Source organism: Lacerta agilis, chromosome 2 (assembly GCF_009819535.1).
Source record: "Lacerta agilis isolate rLacAgi1 chromosome 2, rLacAgi1.pri, whole genome shotgun sequence".
Classification (NCBI taxonomy): Eukaryota; Metazoa; Chordata; class Lepidosauria; order Squamata; family Lacertidae; genus Lacerta; species Lacerta agilis.
In genome coordinates, this window is record NC_046313.1 from 293,041 (window position 1) to 306,338 (window position 13,298).

General features: G+C 46.7%; 1 protein-coding gene across 1 annotated transcript in view; it reads right to left on the minus strand.

The window, feature by feature from the left end:
• The window catches only part of SLC27A1 (solute carrier family 27 member 1), a 39,647-nt gene that overhangs the window by 3,330 nt on the left and 23,019 nt on the right, over nt 1-13,298 (minus strand). The window contains 4 exon segments of the mRNA XM_033142622.1: nt 2,822-2,968; nt 6,428-6,592; nt 10,396-10,533; nt 12,819-12,945. Coding sequence (XP_032998513.1) covers nt 2,822-2,968; nt 6,428-6,592; nt 10,396-10,533; nt 12,819-12,945 — 577 coding nt within the window.

Consider the following 13,298-nt stretch of genomic DNA (forward strand, 5'->3'; position numbering starts at 1 on the left):
AAACTTTTCATGTTGGTGGCACACTTTTTAGACAGGCATCATTTCGTGACACAGTAATTCAGTTTTACTAGCAAACCGGAGGTTAAACTAATACCTTTCTAGTCCCAGGAGGAGCACAGGGACTGTTTGTGCAACACACCTACACAGTAATGTGTCACAACACACACTTTGAAAAGCTCCGGGCTAGGTTGTGCTCAGATGAGGAACAAAAAGAAAGAGGAGTGTGGCAATAGAGACCATGGCCAAAGCACACGCACACGCACACACACACACACACACACAGAGAGAGAGAGAGAGAGAGAGAGAGAGAGAGAGAATGCATGCTCACCAGCTTCCACACCAGTGGGGACAGGCTGACAGATTATTTTACTTAATGGGCTTTCTGTAGTAAGAGAACATCTGGATTAAATGTTAAAACAGTATGGGCTGGCATTTTGATAATGGCAACATCATGTGGATGGTGTGAAAAATAGCACTACAGGCACCTATTTCACCATAAACCTCTGCCTGGAAACACTACAGCTCAGATAAGGCAGCAGACTGTAGCCAGACTTACAAAAAGGTGGATGAGCAAAAAGAGAGAGGCTATTTTCTGTGGTGGCCCCACACTTCTAGACTCCTTTTCAGTTGACACTCAGAAGCTCTACAAAAATAAAAATAAAAAATCAGCAGTGGGGATGTTTTTACTACTGATCTTTTATTAACTATGTTTTATTGTGAGATATATGGAGTTTTAGGGGAGAGGTGTTAACTCTGGTGGGGAACACATTGTGCTCCTTCTGGGGTAGTTTATTCCCCTTGGGTCCCCACCCTGCACTCAGCTCTCACCTGTGGCTCCTAGAAGCTGTCAGCAGGCAACAGCAAACACACTGGCTTTGACTGGCTGGCTAAACCAGGTGAGGGTAGCTGATGCGTTTGAAAAACTGAGGGGGGGGGAATCATATCTGCTGCCTTATGGGACATATTTAGGAGAAGAATAGGCTAAGGAGTAAACCCTACACAAATTCAGTTCCTTTCTTGTACACCTCCTTCAAGGGAACTCCTGCAGTCAAGCTGGTGCCAAATATATTGCTCTGCTTTCCTTTGGACCACATCAGCCAGGCTGAGAGGGGGGTTGAGCCCAGCACCTCCATATTGCCCAGGCTTGTGCCCCAGAAATGTTACTTTGGTTCTGCTAATGCAGCAAAAATAACGCAGGAGGCAACAGTTATAAGTTAATGTCTCTGCAGCCACAGCAGGCGCTATGATTCTCTGGCGGTTTGACTTCACCCCTGGAGGCACACTCCATTGTCTCTTGAGCCAACATCAACAATGCTTTATTGTACTTGTTATTCACATTGTTCTGTAGGAATTTCTATTACAGCTGATGCATTCTTGTTTTAAATATGTAAGCTGCCTTAGAAGAATTATTCTGTTACACTCTCAGGGTGCCCTTCCATGCATCATGACAGGTATTTTGCTAGTTACCTGCAATCTGAATGGGTTCATCTAAGTCAGTGTTTTTCAACCACTGTTCCGCGGCACACTAGTGTGCCGCGAGATGTTGCCTGGTGTGCCGTGGGAAAAATTGAAAAATTCAAGAGAATTACTTTATATATAGTCAATATAGGCACAGAGTTAATTTTTTTTAACATTTTCTAATGGTGGTGTGCCTTGTGATTTTTTTCATGAAACAAGTGTGCCTTTGCCCAAAAAAGGTTGAAAAACACTGATCTAAGTTACAGCTATTAATTCTGTCTCACTTCTAGGTTATAAGTTCCCTTTATGTCCAGCTCTTCCTCCAAATTACAGAGAAGGTCACCCTTTCACCTTCTGGCAAGGTGCATAAACTGTTAGTTCTGTCTGTTGCCAGTATATTGAAGCAAAGGGAGAGGAGCAGAAGTCCACGGGTGAAATCTGGTGTCAATTAATTTAAGTTAATGAGGTCAGTCTTAAAGATTTCAAACAAAAAGCCACAAATCTTCCAGGCTGCTATGCCCAGCTAATAGTTACTATTTAGTTGTGAAAGATCAAGCAGAAACTCTTTCACATAATGGAAGTTACTGCCTGATACATTTAGTTCTCCATTACGCAATCTGCATCACATGCTGGTTTTGTTCCTGTTATTTAAATCTGGCCGCAGCTCAGTTTGCTAAGAGAGGCAGAGTTTCTCACTTCAAAGCAAAGACAGGATATTTTAAAGACTGCCAATCATGAAAAGGCTCTTAATTCCAACATAAGGGAGTGTAAGCAAGAATGCCAAGATGCTGAAGCAAACAGGCAGTTTCTTTGTGGGTGCAGACAATGAATTCTTTAGCAACAAACTTGACCAACAGTCTACTTGTTAATCTGAGCCTTTTGAAGAAACCTGCTTAGAACACATCCTGTTGCTTTCAAAAGAAAATAAAAAGAAAATAAAAGAGAATTCTCTGGGGTTAGCTCAGCTGCTTCATGAAGAGAATGTGAGTGAGTTTTATGTGCTTGTGGGTCAATTTCCACAACCACTCTCCACTTTTTTTGAAGATATCAGCATCAACGGTTACCGTGCTTGATGGTCAGGAGTTCAGCAATCTCAAGCAGCTGTACAAACCACACAGGGCTAATGGTTGGAGAGGGAGAATGCCCATAGTGAGTTGATTTACCACCAGGATCAACCTGCTTCCAGAACCTTTGGAGAAGAAGCAATTCCCACTTTGCTTCACCCTACTCAAGAGAAATGGAAGTAAGGATCAAGTGACTGGGTTGATATACCAAGACCGAATATTCCAGCATAGAGTCTGACAGCAAACAGGCAACCTGGGCTGGGTGCCAAGAAAGGAATGTGCTGCGAATGTGCCATTACCTGTAGTGTCAACCTGGGGCAAGAGCCGGAGGAAGATGGGTCGTGCATAAGGGGGCAGTACTTTCTGCATCTCTAGGTACAGCACATTAGGGTTCAACTTGGCTTCAGGATCAGCAATGGCTGCCATTCCTGCCTTGCCTTCTACTCCTGAAATCAAAACCAAAAACACAGGAAGGGACACAATTCGACACGGCAAAGAAGCAATTAGACCCCAACCTAGCAAAATCCACAGCTGGAATTCAAATCAGGTTTCAATCCTCCCTCCCAGGAATAACTTCACAGCAAAGGATAAAAAACAGCCTAGCCAGAGATGTTGCCTGCTGCCTTCCCATAGAAAAGAACTGTTACTTGCCCTGTGACTGTGCCAGGAAGGTCACTCTAGACCAGGCATGGCCAGACTACAATTCCCATCATCCCTGACCACTGGTCCTGTTAGCTAGGGATGATGGGAGTTGTAGTCCCAAAACAGCTGGAGGGCCAAGTCTGGCCATGCCTGCTCTAGCCTCTGTCTCTGGAGAGGGAGGTGTTGTTAGTTGCTCCCCTCCCTACCAGTAAAAGGAACACCAGAGGAAAATGCCAATTCCAACTCACCAATTTGTTCTGGCAGCGTCAATCTCATCTTCCTCCCTTCCCTCATTTAACCTCTAGTATTTTAGTTTGAAGATCCAAAGGCAGGGCTCATGTCTCATTTTCAATGATGCAGTTTTCTGCCCTGCATCAACATTGTGTAGTGAATTTTAATTGCCGCGAGCCATTTTGGAGTCAGTGGAGGAAACAATATAATAAACTACACTAGTGGCCAAAATTGTTGAAACCTTTTGGAGAAAGTGTATTTCCAAGGTTTGATGGCTCATAACGCCACTTGTTTTTGGAGTAATACAACAAAGTTATATATCAATGGAAAGATAATTTTATGAAGCATGTAATGCAACCAGGTTTGTTCAGTTATCTGTATTCTATCAAAGTTTATAGGCAAATAACCAGAAAAGGGGGTGTTTACAGGGCCAATCAGGTGTCATCTTGTTTTGGCAATGATGGCTCATAACACCATTATTATTATTATTATTATTATTATTATTATTATTATTATTATTATTATTATTTGATAATACCATAAAATTATATATCAATGGAAAGATAATTTAATGAAGAATGGAATGCCATAACTTTTATGAAGGATTATTTATTACAACAGCAGCCATAAAGAAAAAAAACATGAAACACACAGAAAAAATGAGATATACAAAAATTCTCACTATGTCAGTTAATACTTAGGTGGGCAACCTTTAGCCTTCCCATGGAGTGAACCAAGTGTTTTAGTTCTGCAGCTGTAATAATGTGAAACCAAGATTGAATTATTGCCTCTATTAATTGGGTTTTATTGCTGGGTTGCTTCTGACTAACAACTTTCTTTAGTCGGCTCCATAGATATTTGATTGGGTTAAGGTCTGGGCTATGCATTTTGGGGCATTTACATTCCCATTAATGATGCAAATTCTGCCCACATGTTTTGCTGTCATACAACCCCAGGTCATAACACTAACTGGGTGTTTCACAGTAGGTGTAATACAAGTGGGATGTATATCTTCTCAGATTTTCCTCTTCACGTATTTCATGCCATCACTATCAAGCAAGGAGATTTTGGTCTCATCATTCCAAATAACTCTGTCCCATTGTTCCACTGTCCAGTTAACTTGGGTTTTAGCTCAGTTTAATCTTCTCAACCTTTGTTTGGGAGATAACAATGGCTTTTTCCTTGGAATTCTAGCTTTTAGACCATATTCCTGCAGTGTGCGCTGAACAGTCCTTGCACTCAACTTCACATTATATTGCGCCAAGTCATCTAGTATACAACCAGATGATTTTCTTCTGTCACCTAGGCACAGTCTCTCAATTCTTCTATCGTCACTTGCTGTTGTGCACCTTTTCCTGCCTTTACCAGTCTGATTTTGTAGTGACTGAGCCTCCTTATACCTCTTCCAAAATTTAGAAATGCCACTTTTGGTTAAGTTTCTACCAATTTTTCTTCTAATTTGTTCATAACTGTAGCCTTGTTCACTTAATAGTACTATTTTGCATCACTTTCTGGGTGACCAGTCAACTCTTTGCGCCATTTCTTTAATTTTATTACGTTTTTCAAGCTCACTAAATAAAAAAAAACCCCAACAACTTGATAGCAATCACATAACACACTGACAAATGTCCTCCTTATTTATGTTGTAATAAATAATCCTTCATAAAAGTTATTGCATTCTTCATTAAATTATCTTTCCATTGATATATAATTTTATGGTACTACTCAAAGAAAAAATGGTGTTATGAGCCATCATTGCCAAAACAAGATGACACCTACTTGGCCCTCTAAACACTCCTTTTTCTGGTGATTTGGCCATAACTTTTGATAGAATACAGATAACTGAACACATGTTGCTGCATTACCTTCTTCATTAAATTATCTTTCTATTGATATACTGTATACTTCTATGTTATTACTCCAAAAACAAGTAGTGTTAGAGCCAACAAACCTCGGAAGAAAACTTTATCCAAAACGTTTCCACAATTCTGGCCACTAGTGCCGATAACTGAAAGGACCCCTAGGGGATCAGACAACAGTAGACTTTCTGAATCAAAAGACAATTCCTGCCCTCTTGCTCACATTAACTCTTCACTCTGCTCCTTTCATTTCGGTCATCAGCTATTATTCAGTGACTCCGCATAAAGGATGTTTTGTTCTGCTCCAAGAATCCATGCCAGAAATCTGGGCTATGCCACTGACAGCGACCAAGAGTCCTTTGACAGAAGGAAATAAGCCCAGCCTATACGTCTTCCTCTCCTTTACCTAGAGGAAGACCTTTGCCATCACATTATTTTAATGGTCACTGTGGATTGTCCTTTTCTATCTGCTTTACCTCTGTTCAGGCAGATATCTCTGTTGTCAGTTTCAAAAGCCTCCTCACACTGCCCCACAGGGGCCTGGGACTTGTCTCTCCATTCCTAACAGCAAGGACTGGCGGGCTGGCTGGCTGGGCTCCCTCACCCACTTGCTTGCTTACTCCGAGGCTGCCTCAGCTCCTGGCAACCAGCACACCCTGGCCAGCCACAGAGGCATCATTCGCCTGCAGAGCTTGTAACCAGGGCTGCTGCAACAAACAGCTGTGTAAGCCTTTGGAAGTCAGAGACGCAAGAGGGTATCAAAGGAGGGAGGGAAGGAAAGAGGGACAGAGGCCAGTGTAGCCCAAGGCACCCCTGCCCACCATTCAAGGGACTCCAGGATGCCACGGCAGACTGGTCGAAAACCACTGCACTAAAGACATTCTGATGATGTTTTTAGAGGATTACACTCTGATTGCTCATTTGTATTTACTTCCTCTCTAGTGGTGAATGTATCTCTGCTAGGTGAATCCTGTTTCTGTATGATTTACTCTCCTTTCTCATCAGCTTGTTTGCAGGACCCCAATCCCAAAAGCAAATACTGATTTCTGACTATTCTGGGAAACTAAACAGCCAGATGGGCAGGGTATAAATAAAATGATGGTGGTGGTGATGGTGATGATGCCTACTTGCTGGTCCAAATTGCATTCCCTGCAATTGCATTGTTCCATTTACCTGGCACCTCAACTCCATAAACGGCAACATCTGTCTTGCTGAGGATGTGGCTCAGGATTCCTTCAACCTCTGTGGTGGAGACATTCTCCCCACGCCAACGGAACGTGTCCCCACTCCGGTCTTTGAAATACATGTAGCCAAGTTCATCCATCACTAGTACATCTCCTGGAAGTAAAGAAACCACTCTCAATACCCAAACAAACAGCAGAATTGCCTGCTTTGGGGGATCACTGGGTATCTACTACCTACTGCCCTGGAGGAAGGGTTCCACAACACCAAGGGAAGGAGGCAAGAACATCACATGCCTGTTCCTGTTCCAGGTGGCTGTTCCCTTCCTCTGCAGCAGGAATGAGAAATGTGCAGCCTTTCAGTTATTGTTGGACTGCAGCTCCCATCCTTCTTGACAACAGGCCAGGCTGATGGGAGTTGGGATCCCAACATCTGGAGGACACATTTCTCATCAATGCAGACCTGGCCTACCACTAAATGCCTGTGAGAAGGATCCTGATGCTTTTCTATGTTGACTTTCTTAATTATAAAGGTAAAGGTACCCCTGACCGTTAGGACCAGTTGTGAACGACTCTGGGGTTGCGTGCTCATCTCGCTCTATAGGCTGAGGGAGCCGGCGTTTGTCTGCAGACAGCTTCTGGGTCATGTGGCCAGCATGACAAAGCCGCTTCTGGCGAAACCAGAGCAGCGCATGGAAACGGCATTTACCTTCCCGCTGGAGCGGTATCTAATTTATCTACTTGCACTTTGATGTGTTTTGAAACTGCTAGGTTGGCAGGAGCTGGGACTGAGCAACAGGGGATTCGAACCACCGACCTTCCAATCGGCAAGCCCAAAAGGTAAATTGCCTTGGAAGGATTTGTATCCTGCAAGACAGGCTAGAAATAATTGTGATTGGTTAATTAATGATGAACCTAGTTGTCTCTGCCTCTACAAATTGGGGATCCAGCAACAGAAGACCAAAGTAGTGACGTTGTTGCTCTCCAGCCGCTAATGGAATGACTCGAGCCAAACAAGCAGATAAAGGCTCAGAGGCCGGGCAAGAGTGAAGAATTCCCTATGGGAAAACTATTCCATCACAATAGGTAACAAATATCTGAAGAAGTGTGCATGCACACAAAAGCTCATACCAAGAACAAACTTAGTTGGTCTCTAAGGTGCTACTGGAAGGATTTTTTTTATTTTATATTTTATTTTGAATAGGTAACAAAATCAAACCCGAAGACTTAGAAGGACAAGAACCATAACCACTTGGAATCCCCTGCACATGGAGCCGTGCTCTATTGAAACAAAGACATAGAAAGAGCAATGAAGGCAACACACAGGCGTCCACCACCACCCCGATCATTTACCGTATTTTTCGGTCCATAAGGCGCTCCGGACCACAAGACGCACTTGTTTTTAAAAGGGGAAAAACCAGGGAAAAAATATTTTCCTGGTTTTCCTCCTCTAAAAAACACGGAGGGGAGTGCTGGAGGGGAAGCCCCTTCTCCCTTCACAGCGGCTCATCCCCGCTTCCTTAAAGGGACATGGGGACGAGGGGAGAAGATTTCTCCCCTCCTCCCCATGTCCCTTTAAAGCAACAGGGGATAAGCCTGCTTTTGGCGTCGGGGCACAGGGTGGTGGAGAAAGCAGCAGCATCCCTGCTGTTTCCTCCACCATCCCATGCCTTGCACCGATCCCAAAAGCCTGCTTTTGGGATTGGCGGGCAGCGCGTGGGGTGGTGGAGGAAATCCTCTACCAACCTCTCTGCCGCCCACCGATCCCAAAAGCAGACATCGCAGCTGCCTCCCCCCACCTCCCGCCGAATACGGCGGGGGATGGGGGGAGGCAGCAGAGATGCTGGTGGATTGTGCTAGCAGCTCCGTTCACGGAGCTGCTGGCACGATCCACCAACATCCCCTTTGCTCCCCGCCGCCTCCCCACATCCCCCGTCGCGTTCAGCGGGACGTGGGGGGAGGCGGCGGAGGTGTTGGTGGATCGTGCTAGCAGCTCCGTGAACGGAGCTGCTGGCACGATCCACCAACATCCCCTTTGCTCCCCGCCGCCTCCCCCCATCCCCCGTCGCGTTCGGCGGGACGTTGGGGGAGGCGGCGGAGGTGTTGGTGGATCGTGCTAGCAGCTCCGTGAACGGAGCTGCTGGCACGATCCACCAACATCCCCTTTGCTCCCCGCCGCCTCCCCCCATCCCCCGTCGCGTTCGGCGGGACGTGGGGGGAGGCGGCGGAGGTGTTGGTGGATCGTGCTAGCAGCTCCGTGAACGGAGCTGCTAGCACGATCCACCAACATCCCCTTCGCTTCTTGCCGCCTCCCCCCACCCCCCGCCGCGTTCGGCGGGACGTGGGGGGAGGTGGCGGAGGTGTTGGTGGATTGTGCTAGCAGCTCCGTTCACGGAGCTGCTGGCACGATCCACCAACATCCCCTTTGCTCCCCGCCGCCTCCCCCCATCCCCCGTCGCGTTCGGCGGGACGTGAGGGGAGGCGGCGGAGGTGTTGGTGGATCGTGCTAGCAGCTCCGTGAACGGAGCTGCTGGCACGATCCACCAACATCCCCTTCGCTTCTTGCCGCCTCCCCCATCCCCCGCCGCGTTCAGCGGGACGTGGGGGGAGGCGGCGGAGGTGTTGGTGGATCGTGCTAGCAGCTCCGTGAACGGAGCTGCTGGCACGATCCACCAACATCCCCTTTGCTCCCCTCCGCCTCCCCCCATCCCCCGTCGCGTTCGGCGGGACGTGGGGGGAGGTGGCGGAGGTGTTGGTGGATCGTGCTAGCAGCTCCGTTCACGGAGCTGCTGGCACGATCCACCAACATCCCCTTCGCTTCCCACCGCCTCCCCCCATCCCCCGTCGCGTTCGGCGGGACGTGGGGGGAGGCGGCGGAGGTGTTGGTGGATCGTGCTAGCAGCTCCGTGAACGGAGCTGCTGGCACGATCCACCAACATCCCCTTTGCTCCCCGCCGCCTCCCCCCATCCCCCGTCGCGTTCGGCGGGACGTGAGGGGAGGCGGCGGAGGTGTTGGTGGATCGTGCTAGCAGCTCCGTGAACGGAGCTGCTGGCACGATCCACCAACATCCCCTTTGCTCCCCGCCGCCTCCCCCCATCCCCCGTCGCGTTCGGCGGGACGTGGGGGGAGGCGGCGGAGGTGTTGGTGGATCGTGCTAGCAGCTCCGTTCACGGAGCTGCTGGCACGATCCACCAACATCCCCTTCGCTTCCCACCGCCTCCCCCCATCCCCCGTCGCGTTCGGCGGGAGGTCGGGGGAAGCGGCGGAGATGTTGCTGGATCGTGCTAGCAGCTCCGCTCGCCGAAAGAAGCTTCTTTCGGTGAACGGAGGTGCTGGCATGATCCAGCAACATTGCTGCTGCCTCCCCCCACCTTCCGCCGAACGCGACGGGGGATGGGGGGAGGCAGTGGGAGCGAAGCCTTCGCTCCATAAGACGCACAGCGATTTTCCCTTCCATTTTAGGAGGGAAAAAGTGCGTCTTATGGAGCGTAAAATACGGTAAGTCTTTTTCTTTTTTTGTCCAAGCTTATATTGTACTTCCAGGTTATACTATCGTTAAGTCGTCTTCTCAATTCTGGTTAACAGAAAGGCAGGGTACACATCTTTTAGATAAATGTGATACAGAGAGCAGTCTGACCTCGCACATCCATGCTTAGGAAGTGCTGCTTCCTAAAGCCAAGTCACATGAGAACAGTGGCACTCACTCACTTGCATGAGTCACTGCTGGGTACTCATGGCATTTTTAACTATAGAAATTCAGTCAGATGTTCCTTCCTCCACTCAGCTGCCAATATAGAGCAGCTCCCAAGGAAAAAATATCAAATATTTGAACCTGTCCTTAGAGGTTGAGTGACTGAGGGCAGGGTTTGCTGTCTTTAGTCTGAGAAAGATCAATCTTCTAGGCCACAACTGTAAATATCCCTAGCCACCAAAGAGCAAGATGATGGCCTGAAGAGTACCTGAAAGGTAAGCCTGGTCCCCTTTCTGGAAGACATTGTAAGCAATCTTCTTGTTGGTCGCATTCTCATTGACATAGCCATCAAACCTACGCAAAGGATCCTCCTGGTTTATTCGACCCACAAGCAGTCCTGGTTCTCCTGAAAATAATAATTCCAGATGGAAAAAATAGAAATCAGGATACTTCTGCAAAGATTATTCCAAAGTAACCACTAGAAATGCAGCTGGATAGAATTTGCATCTGAAATTTCCATGTTTCTGCCTCAACATCCCAAGAAAAGTAGATTGATTTGCTCACAGCCTTAAAAAAACAGACATCCAATGAGACATGTAGCCCAGTCTTACTCATGTATGAAGTCAGTGGGCCTCTACTTCCAGGTTAGGTGTGCAAAGGACTGCAGCCTGTGGAAGTCTGTTCAACAGATAGTCCAACTATCTATCTATCTATCTATCTATCTATCTATCTATCTATCTATCTATTTTATATGCCACCTTTTCCTCCAAGGAGTTCAACATGGTTCTCCTCTTCCCTAGTTCTTCCTCACAACAACCCTGTGAGGTGTGTTAGGCTAAGAGATGGTGACTGGCCCAAGGTCACCCAATGAGTTGGGATTTAAACCCTGGTCTCCCAGGTCATAGTCTAACACTCTAACCATTACACCATTTTGTGCACTTTCATCTCACAGTATATTTGCCTGACAAAATTCATGCATGCTGCAGAGTGATACCATCATGCAACGTTATGACACCATTAAAGAGAAGTACAAGAAAGAGAGAGAACCGGCTCACCTAGGTGCATGCATCAACTTTGGTGCCAGGGAGTGAACAACTGGGGAAGGGAGGGTGGCCAAGAAAAGGAAAAAAAGACAATTGTTCTTCATAAGTGACAATCACATATGGTTCAGCTCCATGGTTAGCTTCAAATATAGGACCATACATTGAGTTGTCCTGTTAATCTACATCAGTTCAGGACACCACATGTTCCTCACACAGATGCTGCTGGCAAAATATGTCTTTAATTCACATTTAGTTGAGATGGGTCAGTAGTACATGGAACAGTAGTAATGCAGTCAGACAGAGAGGTCCAGTTTATATGTTCATGAGGTAGCAATTCAGTTCCCTTGAGGAAGCTGCATTTTCCCATGTATATGTGGTTTCTGATCACTACACAATAAGTACATGGGCCCTAGTTATCTAAGGTGCCACAAAATCTCCAATCTGCTCTTGAAGTCATACTAACTGCAGGTGTAACTATGCCAAAGAGCAAAAGCAAATTAGCAACAATTCAAATCTTAATGATTAGGAACAACGGCCCCTTTGGGACAGTCAATTTGTCACTTAAGAAGCCGGGATATACACAAGTGCCATGGACCCAAACTTAAGAGCTTCCAAACAGGATCTGAAGCTAGTTGACTTACAGATTCTGGCTTTCTGGAAGCTAGTGACCATATTTTGCCAGTTCAGATGTAACAGGGAGCTGCAGTTCACCCTGTCTTCTTGATTTGTTCAGCAACCTGGGAAGAACAAGTTGGCTGCAAAGGAGTTGCATACAGGTGTACAGAGCTTGTGCATATCATGGCTTATTAAGCCACAAACTGATCACCCAAACCAGATCAATATTTCACAATAGATTAAGACCAATTAGCCAATTACAACAAACAGAAGTACACCCATAAATAATTCAGCATCAAACCACCATTGGTTATGTACATGGACACAATCATCAGTTGGCTGTCACTTTTTGGGATGGCTGCCAATCCCTGTCCTAAAAGGGTCATTTGAATCTCTCAACTCTGCTGCTTTACATCAGGAGTAGCTAAGCTATGACCCTCCAGGTGTTGTTGCACTCCAGCTCCCATCATCCCCACCTAGCATGGCCAGGGATGATTAAAGCTGTAGGCCAGCAACTTCTGGAGAAGCTCTGCTACCCCACTGTGTTTACCCTGTTTACCTTTCTTTTTATCTACCCTCTTCTTTCTCTCTCTTTGTCCTCTTACGTTTCTCTTCAACTTCTTCTGCCCCTTCCAACCGCCACCAGCTAACTTTTCAGCCTGTTGTTCTGTTCCAGGATTCTATGCTCCTCCCTCCCTCCCTCCCTCCCCCTGCTCTGCATATTTATTTATTCAACTAATTTATATCCACCCTTCCACCTTTAGGTATTCAGTGTGTCTTACAATCATGTTTAGATTAGCGGCAGTGAAGCCTTTCACAAGACCACAGACTCCTTCACCTGACACTTGATGTCTACTCTGCTTTCTGGCTATCTTGCTCTCCCTGGTGGAGCAAACAGCAACCCTTCCCTAGAAGTGTCTGTCCACGATCCTCCCCACAATCAGCCCTGGGAGGTACACCATTCATGTCAGAAGATGGTCAGGGATGCTCCTAACACACAGCAATATCATGTGGCAATCACAGTGACATTTACCTGGGCGGCAGGTGATGCATAGTCCATTCTCTTTCCTTATCAATTCCATGGTATCCTCATTTACTTTTACCAAACGAATAGGATACACATTTGGCAAAATCCGGCTGTTGAAGCCACAGGCACCAACCTCACAAAAGATAAAGCAAAGTTTAAAAGACGATGGAGGCTACCCCTCCACTGCTATAATACACACTTTACATAGGGTAGTAAAATGTTCAGGTTCAAGCAATATCTTTAGTGCCTCAGAAAGTGTCCTTTCCCCCAGTCCTGAGCTTCTACTTCACCCAACCCCCCCCCCCCCGAGAACAGTCTACAGTTCCTGTTTTGGGCTGGCAGGAACCCCAAGGAGGAACAGTCCCCTCTTAGGGAATTGGGATGCACTGTGACATTAAAAAGGTAAAGGTAAAGGACCCCTGACAGTTAAGTCCAGTCGCAGACGACTCTGGGGTTGCGGCGCTCATCTCGCTTTACTGGCCGAGG